We start from the raw sequence: 18416 nt of genomic DNA on the forward strand, positions 1-18416 counted from the left end.
TCTAAACCCCAGCTGGTGGAACCTTAGACCATTTTCTCTTGTCCTATCACTTGTTACTTGAAGAAGAGCCTGACCCCCACCTCGCTACAGCCTCCTTTCAGGTAGTCCTAGAGAGCAACAGGGTCTCCTCTTGAAGGAGTTTTCTGAAACTGAAGCCTAAGGTAAAGTCCAATTGCTATTCCTGCGTTAGCAAGGGAAATAGCCCAGTAAGGGGAAGCTGATAAGAGTAGGATAGTTGGTGCTGAGAACCAGATTGCATGCTGTGTGGTTGGAGGGGTTACACTGTATTAGCTCTCATCTTATGCTTTGAACTGAATCACACCAAGGGAAGTAATTCCTCTACTCAGTATTCATGAGATCCTACACACCATGACTGCCCCAGAACTGGAGGTCATTGACAAACTAAGAGTGAGTTAAGCTGAAGTCACAGAGATTGGTGATCCCATGGGAACCACCACGGCTAGCTGGGACAGCTGAACTTGTTCAACTTTGTGAAAAGACCTTTGGAGGGCCTGACAGTGGCACCCAATGCCTACAGAGAGGTCATGAAGGACACAGAGATGAAAGTGGTCTCTTACAGCAGTGCACACGCAAGAGAAAATGACTGTAAGCTAAAACAAGAGATTCCTCATGGATGTAAGGGAAACTTTCTGTCTGATGACAGTCAGGCAGTTGCACAGGTTGCCTAGAGATGTTGCGTGGTCTCCAACCTTGGCATTTTTACCTGAAACAGAAGATTGCATACACCGGACAAATGACTCAAAAGAAACTGAATTTAGACACCAATTTTGAAAATCTTGGCAACTGTGTTCTCCTTTATCCAGGTCTGCACTCAAACACACTTCTTTTTCAAACAACTTCATGTGTGAGGATGATACAGTTTGGTAGTGTCATTGTGATGATATGGTACCAGGACTGCTGTAGCTGTAGCTTTCTCATTACTTCAGTGAGGGAGCTGAAATGTGACTGCTCTTCAGCCTTCTGTGTACTGAGGTGTTGCCCCTGGACTGTTGTTAAAATAAAGTCCCTTTTACGTGGACTCAATTCTAAATGTGTAGGAATGGCCTATATTGCTCAAAGAAACTGAGTTGTATTGCAGAACCATTTTTATGCTAGCATGAATAAGTGTTAACACCAGTCTCATCAGCTAAGACAAAAGAAAAAAGTGAGTGTCTGTTTTAAAATTTTTAATTGCAAGGACCTGACAGAGTCTAAATTAGAGATAACCCTTCAGTTGTTTTAAAAATACACAAATCTCAATAAGAACAACAACTACAGAAAAAGCAACAATATAAGTCAGTTGAATTAAATATCTTGACCACTTTTGTATGCTCAGAAATCTGACAGACATATTTGAAAAAATTTTCATTATGTTTTGCTCATTTTCCCACAGCAGAATCTCTTTGATAGAGGGAACTTAATATGGTCCCTAAATCAATGCAATTACCAAGCAAATGCTATTGTAGAATATTTGTTAATAATAGGGATATGAAAGGAAGGGAGAACATATTTTAGCTTTTAATATTTAGCAATTTGGAAGTTTGGAAGATAATAATTTTAGTTTGTTAAATGGATTGTATTTCACATTAAGCCACTAAGAAATAGGAAATGTATCTCTTGGTGATATTTAACTACCTTGTTCTAGAGACAAGATACTGACTTTGCCAAAGTACTTGGCTACAACATTCCTTTGAAGAGTAACAAGACTTGGTGAAGATAAAAATGTGACTTTGAATCATTCTTGAAGTTTTATTTCCTTTAAGAACAAGAAGAATGAATAATAGCTCAATCAGATCTTTCTATTTATAATTTTTCATCAGTAGCATGTAAAGTAATAACAACAATGTAGCACGTGTGCATTAAAAATATCTAGGTGGCTCAACTTAAATTTAAAATTTTTTTTAGAATAAAAAAACCTGAGAGTTTGCTTTCAAACTATTCATCTTGTTTGTTGTAGGAGAAAAGACTAAAAGAAAAAGCAGCAAGGAGAGAAGCCAGGAATAAGAACGCAGAGGTAAGGATTTTTTGTTGTTTTTTGTTGACCTCTTGATCATGGGTTTAAAACTTTAAAAATTATTTTGTTCTTTTCTTTCTTAAGCAATGTTTTTACTAATGAGTCCTTAAAGGTATTTTCTGTTTGCTGGCCTTTTCTTACTCGCTTGCTCTGATGTAGTTATATTGATTTGTTGTAGAAGGATACTGAGAAAGTATGATTATGTGTGTGTGTATATGTGTGTGTGTAAATATATATAATGTGTGGAATCCCTTTGAAATTTAAGCTTTTTTTATTCTGTGTATCAAGCAAGTTGCAATTTCAGCTGCAGTGATGATGCCATGTTTTTTTTCTCTGCATACTTGGTCGTGTTTATAACTTGCAGGCAGCAATATAATTTTTTTGGTCAGATCTCATTTAAACCTCTTTCTGCTGAACCTTTTCTTTAAAAAGCAAGTATTTATTTACATTGAAGTTTATTCCTTCCTCTTCTTAGATCTATCAATAAAACCTTTGCTATCTTTTTCTTTGTATGTTTGTTACTGATTTCCTTGGGGCAATTTCAGTTTTTCATATTGCTTGGTTTGTGATAAACTGAGATTTCATTCAGCTGCAGTGATTTTCCAGAATATGGACAGAGTAATGTGTGTCATTTCTCATGCTGCATCTCCTTATGCTACACATGAATAGTTACGGTTTGTTCTTGGCAGTTAGCAAATACCTTCTTCCCTTGGGAAAATCAATAATGTTCTTTGTCCAATTTTTGCAAGCTGGCTGTGCTCTGGAATGTAAGGAGATGCTTGGTCCTTTAGTTCTGAAATGGAACCTAATTACATTTTAAGACAAAAAGCCTAACATTAAGTATTAAGTATGATTCTGTCTTAAGAGATGGCAAGCTGTCAGAGCTGTTTGCATCGTGGCTCCCTAGTCAAGCAGTAGGAATTTTCTGCATGTAATTGAATTTATAGGGATGCGTCTTTTTAATGGATTGAGCAAGCCTTTTAAGAAAATTATGGAATTAATTATTAACGAACAATACATATAGAAAACATTGGTCAAATCAGACTGTATCACATTCATAAATGTGGGTTGTTAAGATTGCTTTTTTTTAAGGGATGACAAAATCCCCACTGTGGTGTTATTCAGCAACTGGAGAAATAAACCTGTTCCTTTCAAAGCAATCTGGCTGCTGATGCACTTCTATCCTTTTCTTTACCAAGCAAATGAATCTCTTTATCCTTTTGGAAAATGAATGAAGTTGATCTCTACTGAGGAATGATCTGTGTGTGCAGGGGGTGTATATCCCTGGGTACCTTATGGGTTAAATGTGGAGCCTCACCCCCAAAACTCTGTGAGATAAAGCCACAATTTGATGTATCTCTGCCTCTCTTCTGAACAACACTTGCACTTGGGAAGCTGATTTACTACTGGTCCTGGTCTGGTGTGAGACTGGTGTATGCTTTCTGTGAGAGTACCAACTGTGCAATTCTGCTATTACTTTGACTTAAGTTTATTCCTGAGGTGCTTAGCTCATTCTCTGCAAGAAGGTAAAAGCCTCAGGAGCTGACATGTGTCCTCAATGCAAACTGCTGGGCTTTATTTCTTGTTTTGAGACTCATTTTGCTGGAACTGTGTGCAGATGAGTCCTGTCATTTTCAGTGGGGCTCATTTCAGGGAACATGCTTCCACTGGGGAAGGCTGCCAGCTTGGAGCCAGGTTGTTCAGGTCTGGAAGTGGAAGGGAGCAGTAGATGGTTGATAAAGGTGGCAGTTTCTGTCTGCTGGGTGTCTGAGGAATTAATTAAGAACACTCCCTGCTTCACAGAGTCTTGGAGATGAAGCCCCAGTCGTTGAAGCTTTGCGCAGGATGTGTAAGATCTGACTCGTTCAGCTCCTGTGAAACATCCAAGGGGAAAAATAAGAAGGAAACAGTAAAAAAACCAGAAATAAGTTTAGAAAATATGTGCTGACTAAATCAGGAGTTAAAAAACATTTGCATTTTCACTAGTGCTTTCAGAATATGGCCTGTGACCCACTTACTCAGCTATACATAACTCCATTTTTTTGTCTGTACATTGGCAAAAGGAAAGATCACAGGACAGATGAGCCTCCTGATTTTTATTCTGGTGCTCCAGGAGCCTATTTCCAGGATGAATTTGCTCAGCTTTCATGGTGCTGGAAAGTGGCAGGCTCCCTGCAACTGGAATTGATCAACCAAATTCTGGCAGACTCTTGCTGAGCAGAATGTGCTTGAGCGGGGGATTAGATGGGTAGGTAGCTAAATGTTACTGACTCCACCTTGCAATAACTAAAATGAATAGGAAGTGGGAGCTGTTAAATGATGCTTTAAAGAAAGTATTTCTTGGAAATTATGATCATTAATTAAATTTGAGCAGGCTTGTGAAAACAGATGAAAGAAATTTTTCTCATGTGTTCCTAGTGAAGAAAAACTGGAAACTTAAGTTTTCTGGGGATATATTTTTTTATCATCAGATATTTGTCTCTCACTTTAGGAGAATTTGATAAGATATTTACAAATGCAGTGTTTTAAGATGAAAAAAGCAAGTATTTTTTCCTCACTCAGTACTGATAACATTGCAGCCCTCAAACAAATGTTGATATTGTTTGCTTAAAGATGCTCTTGAGAAAATGAGGCAGCCAGGTTGTGTTTTGACCAAGAAGTAAAGGATTGTGCAGAGGCAGCAGCAACATGGACAGCTTCTGCAAGGCAGTAGCTGGATGTTACTTTGTGAAGCCACCCCTGGGCTCACCAGGATTTCCCTGCATTGTGCAGTGCTCAGCTCCTGGCTTTGCTCTTTTACTTGTAATCTATCACATACTGATTTTTTTAGTATACATAAAGGACTTTTATTTTAGGTTACAACCATCATTTAAAGGTCCTTGCTCTGCAAGCAGATGCTGGCTGCAATGAAGCTAAACAAGACCATATTTCACCTTTCGTGAGTTTAGTGGTTTGCTATCCTGATACCTTAGAGCAGTATTGGTGTTTTAAGAATTATGAAATGAAGAAGGTTTTGGTGTCTTTTTAAGGAAATCATTTTTGTGGGAAAAGGTCTGTGGGGCAAGGTGGGGAACAGAGTAGGAGTGAGGAGAAGGTGCTGTTTCCTGCCCCATCACTGAAGCACTTTTTTGATTTTCAGCTGTCAGTTCCCAACATCATGCAGGAAATTGTAAGTAGCCTCTAAAAAGAGACATCAGCATCTTGTTGCAGTATTAGGAGGAAAACTTGCTCAATCATGATGGCTTGGTGCATCAATTCAGCCATTGGCAATCCTGTAGCTGTTACACCATAGTGGTGTCCAAAACGAAACAGAGAAACCTGAGAAAAGGCTGAGTAGCAGACCAGAGGCTGTTTATCTAAGCTCCATAAATAAGATACAGCCTGCTGGAAACCTAGGGAAAGCCAGTGTGAACACATACTCCTTAGAAGGTTTTTCTGTTTTTTTAAAAGAATGAAGAGGACAAAAATTGGAATAAAGTTGAGGATGGGGTGGTTATCAGGCCAGATAACTGACCTTTTCGGAGAGACATCCAAGCACTCGGTTGTCAGGGGCACTTTTTCATAGGGATGAATTCTTGCTGAATAACTGTAGAGCATTAAAAGATCAACAGCAATAGCAGGATAATAAGTATGATTTAACTTTTCTTATGTCCTCTCTTTCTCCTGTGCTCTCTCCCCAACATATTTTGGTATTCCCAGAGAAATCAGTACATTTGTATGAGATTTTACATCTTTTACAAAATAAATACTCAATATACTTGTATATAGATAGTATAGATATAATTTACGATTTTAATGGAGTCATAATGAAGCTATGAATCTTTCTTCACTGTTATGAAGGCATTTACATGAGCACATTTTCAAAATACACCTGGGTGAGGAGGAGGCACATACTCAAAGATTTGACAGATTCAAGTGTTGAGATCTGCCTGTATCACCATCATTGCAAAGTATAATCCTCAGTATAGCATTCTGTTCTCTCCACCTTGTGCCATACTCTGTTCAGATTTTAGCTTAATTTTTTTTTTTTATTATTATTTGAAACTCCAGTATCCTTCATGAGGTTTGGGATATGCTTGCTGAATGTAGCTCAAGGAATCTGTACCATGTAGCAAAATTAAACAATAAAGGGACAGAGTCAGATCTCATGGGCAGCTTTTGCTAATAATCCACTAGGACAAATATAATCTTTAAAATTAGGATGACCATGAGCCAGCAATGTGCCCTTGTGGCCAAGAAGGCCGATGGGATCCAGGCGTGCATTAGAAAGGGGGTGGTTAGTAGGTCGAGAGAGGTTTTCCTCCCCCTCTTCTCTGCCCTGGTGAGTCCCTCTGGAATATTGTGTCCAGTTCTGGGCCCCTCAGTTCAAGAGGGACAGGGAACTGCTTGAAGGAGTCCAGTGCAGAGCCAGGAAGATGATTAAGGGAGGGGAAAATCTCCCTTACAAGAAAAGTGAACGAGCTGAGTCTCTTCAGCTTGGAGAAGAGGAAAATGAGGGGTGACCTCATTAATGTTTATAAATATGTAAGGGGTGAGTGCCAGGAGTGCCGGTAAAGCTTTTCTCAGGGGTGACTGATAACAGGACAAGGGGCAATGGTTAAAAAGTGGAGCATAGGTGGTTCCGCATAAATAAAAGGAAGAATTTTTGAGGGTGACAGAGCATAGCACAGGCTGCCCAGGGAGGTTGTGGAGTCTCCTTCCCTGGAGACATTCAAAGCCCACCTGGATGCATTCCTGTGTGACCTCCTGTAGGGACCCTGCTCTGGCAGGAGGGTTGGACTCAAAGATCTTTTGAGGTCCCTTCCAACCCGTAACTTTCTATGATTCTATGAAAATATGATTAAAATTCTGCATCCACTGTGTATTACTGGAACTGGCTTGTATTACAGGATATCTCTGCTTCTGTCTTGAATTTCCTTTTCCTTGAGATCTGGCTTATGACCTCATATTTAGGCTGGATTCAGTGTGGATGTGAACAGCAGCTTCCCTGTGGAAATGTGTTAATGGTCACAAACTGGAACATGGGAGGTTCAGTGGAAACAAGGAAGAACTTCTTTACTGAAAGAGTAACAGAGGCCTGGAACAGACTTCACAGAGATGTGGTCTCAGTCACTGGAGGCATTCAAAACCTGCCTGTGTAACCTACTCTGGGTGAACCCTTTCTGCCAGGGTGGTTGGTCTAGGTGACCTCCAGCAGTCCCTTCTGATCCTTGACATTCTTTGAATCACAGTCCATGAAAGTGCTTTGCAGGAGTGAAGGAGGAATTTGGTTTTTGCCTCCTGTGAATGTGGGTTCCCAAATCCCTTTGAGTTTTTTACTAAGTGTTCATGTGAAAGTCTCATGGGATTCCCTGCATACTGATGGTTAATGGTGAAGGTGCTTTGGTTCTGGGTCACCTTTCATGACCCTCACATGGATGGTATTGAGGATCCATTGCTTTAGCTCCCTGCAATATCTGGAGCTGGAGCAGGGTTTCAGGGCTTGATCATTCTGGTTGCCTGGAAGATATAGAGGTTGTGGAGTTTATTTGTTCATTGAAGACCTCAGAAAAGGATATGTTGTTGTGATGAAGCCTCAGGACAGGCTACACCTTGTCGCTGCTACTTGATAGTTGCAAAGGACTTAAAGTTGTTCTTAGTCAATTATAGTTGCAAAGGACTTAAAGTTGTTCTCAGTCAATTATTATTCTTGATTCTGCAAACCACAAAGAACAGCAGAAAATGAAGCAATGATACTTTTGTTCATCTACAAAATCTTCTGGTATCTCTTGTGTTGGGAACATAGAAATGAAATTGCTACATGAATTACATCCCTTTTATTAAGTTAAGCTTCTTTCTTAAACCAATTTTATTAACCTAAGGTAGCTCTCATCTGTTGGCTCTTGTGTTCTGTATGCATACCCCAAAACTGGAAAATAAAAAAAAAATTGCTGATTCTGAACTACTTGGTTTCTAAATTATTTTTTAAATCAACATTTACTACAATACTGAAGTTAATATTTGAAAATGGGTATTAATGTGCCTTATGGAAATGCTACCTGTATTTTGTTCTTTGAAAACAACATGTTGGTGATTCCAGTTAATGTAGCACTTAAGTAAAGTAGTGCTTTAAGTAAAGCTGTGGTAAGTCCTTCCTATTCTGCAATTAAGAATGTGTATGGTTAAACCAGCATCTTTGTTTCTAACCCTGAAGAAGTAAGAAGGAAGGATCCTGATGGATTGATTTGCCAATTATCCACGCTTCTGTGAACCTTTTCACTGCAGTCACCAGCACACTGAGGATTTGATATGTGTTTATCAGATTGGCCATTTGAACTAATTGGCCATGGCTATAGCAATTGAATTTTGTGAGTATAATATTCACAACTGTTATTTCTAATCATATGTAGTATGAGATGACAGACTGCTGCTCTACCTGGAGTAAGATAGGGATTTGCCAGTTACCAAGGTGGTTTCTCTATGGTCCTGGCATAAGGAGGCCATGGACCTCACTCATGCTCTCTTACCCCCTGAAGGTCTGCTGGGATGAGGTGGATGCTCAGTGGATCAACACAAATACATCTTTGTTACAATGCCTATATCTTGTACTTTGTTTTGTGTTTGCTCTCAAGTTTATTGTAAATACAGAAAACTTCTTTTTTCCTTAAGCTTTTGTTGTTTTACTTATAATTTTTGGGTTGCAGTTCTAGGGGAGCTTTTGATGAAAGATGTATTTGTAAGAGTAGAGGAACAGGATTTCTGGTATGCTAAAGAGCACAAAGGTTATTGTATTACTTGATTGCTTGTGGTTTTCTCAAGTTTTTAGGACAATACTGAAGAATATTCTTCAGTAGCTACATTAAACTCCACAGAAAACTACACTGTTTTATTCTTTAGGGAACTTTTTGTTTCTAGAATACCAATGTAAGTTGGATAGTATTGACATACAGGAGCTTTGGAGCCATCTTAGGCTCTACTGCTGAACTTCAGAATTTTCAACATGTTAAAAACTTAACATTTTTGCTTATTTCAGAATCAACAATATTTTGGCATTGATGGGAGAAAAACGCTCAGTATTTTTTTCCATTAAAGGCTTAAGCTATCAGTTGTGGGATTGCTGATGGAATGAAATACACGCCAACATATGTGTTTCTCTCTTCCTTTTGAATTATGTGGGGTTTGTTATAATTTATTTAGGTCATATAGTTATGAATAACTCTGAGTGGCTGTAGAATTATGAAGTGCTTTGACACTGTTCCACCCAGGCCTTTGAATGGGGATCAGCTGATTACTGAGTGACTGAAAGCTTCAGCTGCCTCTTGAGCTCTATCTCTTCTTTGAACAAGGGAGATACATATTACTCCACTTAATTTTTGCTCGTTGCCTGTCTCCATGAATATTAGGAACAGGATTCCAGCATCAGGTCCCTACCAGCATATGGCAGTGTGGTGGAGCACAGGGAGGGCAGTGCTTGCTCTGTTGGTCTTGCCCTGGTGCCTTTCTGAGGCTAATGACTGGACAAAGCAGGTAAACTGACTTACACTTTTCTGTTTGGGTACACACTTTATCCATGGAGATAACATGTTTCACTTTAATACCATGTATCTAGAAAAATATTAAGTATGCAAGAACCTAGGCAGGAACTCCTTGTGCATTATAAAGTGCGAACACATATTCAAGGGCAAAGACCTTCCCACTTGAGCTTCAGATTTTCATTTCAGCACTGATAGAATGTTTTCATGCTAACTGTATAGCATCATGTTCTGTATACTTAAATAAGAGAAGAAGAGAGCACTGGGACTTTGCTTTGTGATCACTGTCCATCAATATGTAAGCCTTTCAGTTTTGAATATGGTCTCTTGTGAAGGTGGCAAGTGTACAATTTAAGCATAAACATCCACTTCAGTGTGGTTTGGAATATATGTATAAATTGGCAGCAACCTTTCTTCTCAGCTTCTAAAATTTCTTGTTCAGTTTCTTCACCTCTTGTTCAGTTTGACACCTCTTCAATAGTCACAGTCTGAGCAGACCACTAGTGGTCAGTTTGCCCTGGCCTGACACTGGTCAAGAAATGAGAGTCAGTAGTGCTGAAGCAGCACATACACCAGTATGAAAAGAAGGGAGGAGGGAGGAAAAAAAAAAAAGGCACCTGCTCATCAGTGTTACAAACCATGCTATAGGCATTTTCATCTTAGTAAACAGACTCACTATATGAAGTTAATTGTAATGATACTTCATTTGTAATGATACTTTATTTGTTATTCTCCTCTGTGCTACTAGTTAACCAATCTAGTAACCAATCTAGTAACCAATATGTGAAAATTCTCTCCCTCTAAAGCACAAATTTTAAAGCAGTTATATCAAGCTCATTTAATGTGTTCCATATATATTTTGAGCAGCAAATGGAGTTGTTTTTTAGTGTGGTGTTTTTGTTCTCTTCGCCTCACCACAGTCCTTTGATGCTTTAAGCAACACAGTGCAGTAGGTTTGCCTAGAACTGAACTTTAACCATCTTTTCATAGAATCATAGAATTAGCCGGGTTGGAAGGGACCTCAGAGATCATCTAGTCCAACCCTTTTCTGCCTCTACTCACAATCCTGAAGATGTGGGAAACCCCAGGTAATCCAGAAGTAATGATCTGAAATAGCAGTGAAAGCAATAGCTTTCACACAAAGAATTTATTTAGGAATTATTTATTTAGGAATTTATTTAGTTAGAAATTCTTTCTGGGTGTGAGGTCTTTTTCTGTTCTATTGTAGAAAGCATGTATATTCACACACCTCAGTTCTGTCTGTATAGGTATTATGCAGATTGTTGCATTTCACAAGTGAGCTGTATCAAACTGCTCAAACTTGTTTATTTTGCATCTTGATTTGTTCTGCCATTACTCTGAGCCACTTCTCATCTTCCCTTGCATGTTCAAAATGTTCTTGGATTATAGACCTCAGCTGCAAGAACTTTGCCACATATCTCAGGTATGAGCTTCTTAGAGAATGAGTTAATTGGCTGATGAGCAGGGGTAATCTTTTAGATGCACTTTGATGATGCTGACATCCTCTTGCAGTAAGGAATCATAGTTAGTTTTAAATTAAGCAGCTGTTTTCTCAACATCTCCCTTGTTTATATTCTTGGAATGTGTTGCTTGCAGTATTGTACGTAGCCTGCTAGAGCTACTCTCAGCAGTTGTAATTGCTACTAGTGATGAAAATTGATTTGGGCAATCAGAAACCATTATCTGCATTCTGACTGATAATGCTGCAGTTGCCAGCATTTTAAAATTCTTCTGACAGCTGTTTTCAGAATAGTCCAGGGTCATGCAGTCACCAGGATTCCAGCTGCTTTATGCTGAATGTTCTGTGACCATTAGAAGAAAAGAGCCCCCAAAGATTTTCTCAATATATTTTTTGCAGATAATTTCCAAAGACTTAGTGTTTTATCAGAGTCCTCCTTTGCCAGATAAACTAGATCAGGAATAGTGCACTATTCCATGTTTTACCACAGCATGCTGTGTTTGTAATAGGTTTTCTGTTCTTTACACTGTCAGCTGCATTGATAACCAGTTTGTTATTAGGAAATGCCAAACAAGTAACTAGTGGCTATAGTTATTTTACAGAGTAGATGAGGAGTGTGGTAACCCCTGTAATTCCCCCAAATGGAGCTCTGCCTTCTATTTGGAGGAATCCTGTAGGACCTGGTCTTCCTCAAGGTTACTTTTCCTTAAGGCAATGCAAAATTTATATTTTCTATTTTTTCTCCATCTTATGGTTCCTTGTCCTCTTGGTGGTTTTTGTTGTTGTTTCCCCTACCCCCCAGTCTTCTTTTTTGAGGTTTTCTAGGTTCTCTTGTTCTTGCTGTTTCCTCAGCTCTTTTCTGTTTCTGCTGGAGTAGCTATATTCAAGCTGCTACTGCTTCTATGTGGTTATTTTCTCCCTTGTAAACTAAGAACAGAAGCAGTGGGGAAAACTGCCCGGCACAGTGTAGGCTTAACTCAGTGAAAGGAATAGGCTCAGTTTCCTCTCCTCCTCTTCCTGACCTCCAACCCCCAGCCTGTGCTGATGCCATTAAAACTGGAACAATGTGGATGTGAAGTTGGACATGGAGAGTATGGAACAGCAAGGTGTTGTTTTCAAAGGCTATTCTTAAGTGTAAGAGCTGCTTATCAAAGGCCATGAAGGGCTGGTTTGCAAATGCTTTATTTCCCAAAAATTTGCAATTGGGCTTCGTAACTGGGTTCCTTAACTTCCTTGGTATTATTTCCATCCTTGTTATCATCAGGAAAAGCAGTTTTGCTGTATTGTCACATCAGAGAACTGTTACTTGTGTGTGAGGATGAGTAATGTGCACTTTGGGTGACTGTGCACTTGCAAAGCTCTACACATAGATCTTGCAAAAGGGTGTTGTGGTATTGCTACCCATCCTTTTTCATGTTTCCTGAAATTCCCAAAGATCTGGAAATAACTGTGCTTTGTGGTAATCTCTTAGATGCCCAGATGTTAGTGGTGATTTGTTTCAGAGATAATCACTGCCTGTCTTGCCATTTGCGCAGTATTTGCTTGTAGTATAATTTCTTTTTGGTTGGTTGGTACTTGATTTTTTAGTTGTTTTTGAATTCCCAATTTTTAAATTTTTTAGTGAGGAAGAGATTAGTATCTTCCCACATGACATTTTTCTAAATAACTACTACAGTGTTGAAAAATATCTATAATAATCTGAGAGATTTTTGTTCTCACATGGGTTTACATTTATAGCAATAGGTGGGAAGGGGACCTTGTAGTTACAGGGTTTTGTACTTGTTCTGAGCTTCTCTTGTGCAGAACTTTCCAGTCTTTGCCTGTGTGGTGGTAGATATGAAATACACTCTACTGACCCTTTAGACGAATGAGAGGTCACAGATGTGCTTCTGTTTGTGACATGGGAGAAAAAATGGTCTGATATCTCAAAAAATAAGTAGAAGTACCTTGTAAGTAGCTACGCAAAGCGAACAGTTACTGCTGATAGAAAGGTAGGTTAAGCATTTGTCAGTAAGTAGAAAAATCTTGAGGAAAAGATGAAAGAGCACTTCTAATCCTCTTTCTTACTTGACTTTTTAATGTGTAGTTATATGGATAGCTACATAGCAGTTTTATGAAGTACTCCGTTAATATATAATCTTTAGGTTACAATTTATGTGGTGCAGTATTTCAGCTTATTATATCAAAACCTACTGAGTCAAGTAAGGGTGAATTAATTTAAAAAATCAGTCAGCAGCATGTAATAGGATTAGACTTAGTTTATACAAGAATGTCTCTTCTCTGTTCATTCATGTTGGACAATCTGCCAGAGCTTTGAAATTTTCAGCAAGAGAAACTGTGGGTGGACAAGAGAAGGTGATTGATTAATTACAGTCACAGTCAACTTAAGTTTACATGATTGGTTAGTTGAGTTGAAAGCTCATAATGATCCTTAGGCTTCATTTTAAATGGAAATCTCAAACAGTCTATTTTTTTTGATAATTCATGTGCTGGTAAAAATGTCAGAAGTTATTAGCATTTTTTTATTTCCCTTCACCTAATATTCTAGCAGGTCACATATCCACAACATCAGTGCTTAGGGTGTAGTTAATCACTGTTCAAGTTACTGATTAACCTGGCAGATGCATACAATTTTTGAAATTCAATTGCTTTGTGTGGCAGGCACTCGTGTGGCAAAATGCTATGAAGTGGAGGAACTAAAACTATGGTTTGAGACTGGTTCTCTTGACTGTGAATAGATTGAGATGTACATTAGAGTTGACTTGTCATGCTTGTTGGTGACTTCTGGGGATCATCTCTGTTAATTTCTGCCTTTTGAGAGTGACACTTTAAGAGCAAAGGACACCTTTCTTTCTGAACAAGAGAATGAGCAATTGGAGGTTGAATTTCCCCAGGAGCTGGAGTAGGAAGAGGAAGGAATGCCTGACCTCCCTCTTAAATGTTATTTTAAAAATTTTCTTGCGCAGATTTCCGAGGTAGGAAAGATACTGCAGGAAAGGATTTTACTGTAAAATAAGATATATTTTGGGCCTTGATTTGGAGTGATGAAACTGTGCTCACCAGAACTTCTGGACTTGATGGTATCTCAGCAACATGTATCAGTAGATTGTGCCATTTCATATACACTTCATCTCTTCTTTTTGTTTGAAATTTTCTTTTATCTCTACAAAAAACCTGCTACTTAATTTCTTTTTCTTCCTTCATCATCCCTGCATGGAGTCACTTTGTTTCATGGAACTCTCTTTTAATTTTCTCTCATTGGTTGATTATTCAGTTTGTTTTACCTCTTCTGATTTCTCAGTTTTAAAATACAAATAATTTGTTTTATATTCTTCAAAATGTTGCTTCCATATCTTAATTGTGAAGGAAAGAGAGCTGCTTATCAGAACCAGGATGTGATCTGAATTTATACTGCATTTCAGAGTTGTGATTCTGAAAGTTAAGCTGTTACAGCATTTTCTTAAGGAATGTCAGCTTGATGTTCAGTTGTGTTCAGCAAAGGAATGATTAGAAAAGAAATACAGAACAAACCAGAACACGTGTCTGGAACACTGCATTTCAGGACAGCCTCTCTGGATAGTACTGGGGTAGGTATAGAGTTTAGATTAAAAATAGGACACATTAGGGGAGGTGTCAGTGCACCATAGCAACCCAAATGCAACCTCTGTTTTAGGAAACCCTCATCTACTACTGACTGAAAGGTGTAATTGGGGAGCACCCTTCTTGATGTCTTCTTTGGCATAATTTGTCTCTAAAATTTTGGTGTGGTTGCTGTCACAGGGCCATTGTCTTAGGATGCTATAGGAAGATGTATGGTTAGCAGAATGAGGAAAGTCAGTATCTTGTTTTTCTGCCTCTGGGGCTGTATCCAGAATACTGAGTCCTGTTATGGGTTCTCCAGTACAGAGTAGGAAGTGCTGATGCAAAATAGATTACCCAGAGAAGTTGAACCTCCTTACATAGGAGGTGTTTGAGACTTAGATGGACAAAGCCTCAGCTGACCTGATCTTTTGTTGGTGATAGTACCACTTTGGGAAATTGGCCTAGGGATCTATAAATATCTCTTTCCACCTACCTTTCCATCTTTTCCCTAGACAGCATGCTCACTTTTGGTTCCTTCCTCCAATCACGCTACTTCTACAGTTAGACCTTGGAGTCTTCAATCAGTAAGAAGTGAGCAGATAGCAAGCAGTAGCTGAAGCTGGCACTAAAAAAATTACTGCTACCTGCTTGTTCCTCCAGAACCCTTGTCTAGTCACTACACTGCTACATATGATATTTTCTTTCTTTAAATAATCACATTTTTCCCAGCAAACTTATACAAAGCTTACATAAAGGCCCCAGTTCACAGATGTAAATTAAAAAAAACCAGCTAAAATTAGAAGAGGTAAAAAATAGAGGTTGAGAAGCTGTCTGAATGATCAGCAACAAATTTGTGCTGAATTCTGCCAGTTAGCTCTGCTCTGTTTATTAGGTCAGACCATAGCTCAGACAAAGTTCATAGAAAAGAAAATGTGTCATGCTGAAAAAGCATGTATTTAAAATTTTATTGAAGTCTTGACATATCTTTAAAATGGGGTTAAATGGCCAGGATTTTTGTATTTGACCCTTGGCAGAAGGAAGATCCACTTTTGGAGCCTTTAGAGAGGAAGACATTATTTGTGGACTTTCAAGATAATTTACATAGGATTTTATCAGATTTGAAGATAATTTGCATACAAACTTAACAGAAATGTGCAAATGTATGATGCACAGAATAGCTGGTGAAAGGGCTTTTGATGCCATCGTGTTGCATCACAAAAAGGGATTTTCTACCAAATGTATTTGTGGGGGGAAATCCATCCACTTGTATCTGTTGCTGATGAATGATGAGTTCACCCATGCCATGGCAGAAAGGACAGGTTCCTGTGTGTATTTTCTCTTTCACAGAGCTGCCATGACACTGATGAGGAGTAAGCTTGGGATGATACTTGGCTGGATGCTGGCCTCTCTCTGCAAATGGGGTTGTTCATAAAAAGGCTGGATAGCCATTGCTCTTCTGTGAGTGGTTTGCTCTGACTGTCCTGGGAGTAAAGCACTTTATGGGTAGTCAGGGCAGAGTTGTGCATTCACACACCACTTTACCTTGCAGTGTTTTTAAATGTCTCTATTCTCATAATTCATGCCAGTGAGCCTGAAAACATTCAGAATACACCTAAATGTAGACAGAGACCAAGAGTATTGTGCAGATAATGTTAGTGACTTCGGATCCACCAGCTAAAAGACCAGTTCCTTTAATTAGTTCTGCTTAAAATGGAGTTGACATACTTCATTGTTACAAATCCCTGACAGTAGTTTTCCAGGTGCTAAAGAAAATCTTCTGTGTTGTTTTTTTCTGATGGGTATTTGAAAGACAATTCCCTGTATAATTCATTAGGCATGTATTTGGTTGAAATAGTTTTCAGATTTTTACAGACTCATATTTTTACAGATTGCTAATTGCATTTGACTGTCAGATGCTGAGTGAATTAAACTCCTAGAAGGCTTCTTGGTAGGAATATAAAAGAGTATTTAAAAGATTAATGCAGCCTGCATATATAAAAGTGTTTTGTTATGTTGGGGCTTTTTTTTCTATGTCACTGAGAGTATTCAAAGTAGCATCACAATATGTGAAATTCCTGGAGTTCTTTAACTTCTCGTGTTACAAATTTTAGGCATAGAATCATGAATTTGTTTAGGTTAGAAAGGACCTTTAAGATCATTGAGTCAAACTTTTAACCTGGCACTGGCAAGTCACCCACTAAATCATGTCCCTAAGCATCACGTCTACTGATCTTTTAAATAAAAGAAATCCAAGGATGGTGACTCCACAGCTTCCCTGGGCAATCTGTTCCAATACTTGATAACATGCTCAGTGAAGAAATTTTTTCTAATATCCAATCAAAACTTCACCTGGCTCAACTTGAGGCCATTTCTTCTTTTCCTAGCACTTGTTACTAGAGAGGAGACCACCACCTACCTCACTACATGCCCTTTCAGGTAATTGCCAAGAGTGATAAGGTCTCCCTCAAGCCTCCTCTTCTCCACACAAAAAAACCCCAGTTACCTCAGTTGCTCATTGTAAGACTTGTTCTCCAGACCCTTCATGATCTTGGTTTCCCTTCTTTGGACCTGTTTCAGGACCTCAGTGTCCTTGCAGTGAGGGACCCAGAACTGAACAGTACTTGAGGTGCAGCCTCACCAGTGCCAAGTGCAGGGGCATCATCACTCCCCTACTCCTGCTGACCACACTGTTCCTGATACAAGCAAGCCAGGATGCTGTTGGCCTTCTTGGCCACCTGGGCACACTGCTGTCTCAAATATATGGTAACAGTAAGTAATAAAAAATTACCAATTCTCTTAAATATGGTATTTTCATGGTGTGAGAGCAATGCTGCTGTAGTCTTCTGGTTTCCCCTGCTCTGTGTCTTCTGGCTGCAGCATGCCCAGCAGGATCTGGGGAGGGAGGGCATGCTATTTCCTTAACAGATAGCAGCAGCCAGGTTTTCCCTGAGTGCTGAAGTCTGGACACATGCTGAAGAAGGAGTGTGTTCTGTAATTACATGTGCTCTTGAACAAAGATGGTTTGGCCACAGTAAAAGTTCTATGTTGTAAATAGAATTGTCCTGAAGTTGTATAATTTTTTAATGTTTACCAGCTAGACCTCAAAAAAAAACTTCTGGTCTTTTCAATATAGAAGGTATTTGATACTATATCCAATACACACAAGGGAACTGAAACACAAGAAATTGAAATACACACAAGAAACTGAAATTTTCAAGCTTGGCTTTGATTTGTTTGATCTTAGGTTTTTGTGGTGATTTTGAGTAGGACTTAATACCTTTTCCTTCTGGAATACTAATCTCCAAAATGATCATTGGTAGTAAGATGCCTGGCATCTTTTAAGTTGTTTTTTATACAGCACATCATTAGAAAGGCACCTTTAGCTCAAGCATTTTTAAGATATTTGAATCATAATCTCTGTACTAGAGTGGAATAGTGTTATAAACAGTTTTTAAGAAAAATTAACTACTTGCCCTCTCAAATAAAATCATACACCAATTTTTTTTTAGCAATTTTAACTTGTTTCCTGACTTAATTATTTGCAGCTTGAAACATTAAATAGATCTGTAGCTGCTTGAGTTTTCATCAGTAACCCTCACCATTCAGTGGAAATATTTTCAGTTTGTTTTTGCATGTCACTGCTGTTTGACAGCTGTATAATGCAGAAGATGTTAGCATAGAAGTCTCTTTGCCCATCAGCCATTACAGCTGCAATTTTTCTGTTGTTACAGTACATGCATTTTAAGTGTGATATTCTTAAGCAAAGATGCTGAGTTGCCTATGAGAAAATTGTGACAAAGGCTGGTAATAAATTACTATCTGTAAGGCA

At 38.7% G+C, this 18416-nt stretch overlaps 1 protein-coding gene across 1 annotated transcript in view; it reads left to right on the forward strand.

The window, feature by feature from the left end:
* The window catches only part of DDX10 (DEAD-box helicase 10), a 164037-nt gene that overhangs the window by 111570 nt on the left and 34051 nt on the right, over window positions 1–18416 (forward strand). Inside the window, exon 16 of the mRNA XM_071735039.1 lies at window positions 1958–2014. Coding sequence (XP_071591140.1) covers window positions 1958–2014 — 57 coding nt within the window. The remainder of the gene's footprint in view (window positions 1–1957; window positions 2015–18416) is intronic.

Source organism: Heliangelus exortis, chromosome 1 (assembly GCF_036169615.1).
Source record: "Heliangelus exortis chromosome 1, bHelExo1.hap1, whole genome shotgun sequence".
Classification (NCBI taxonomy): domain Eukaryota; kingdom Metazoa; phylum Chordata; class Aves; order Apodiformes; family Trochilidae; genus Heliangelus; species Heliangelus exortis.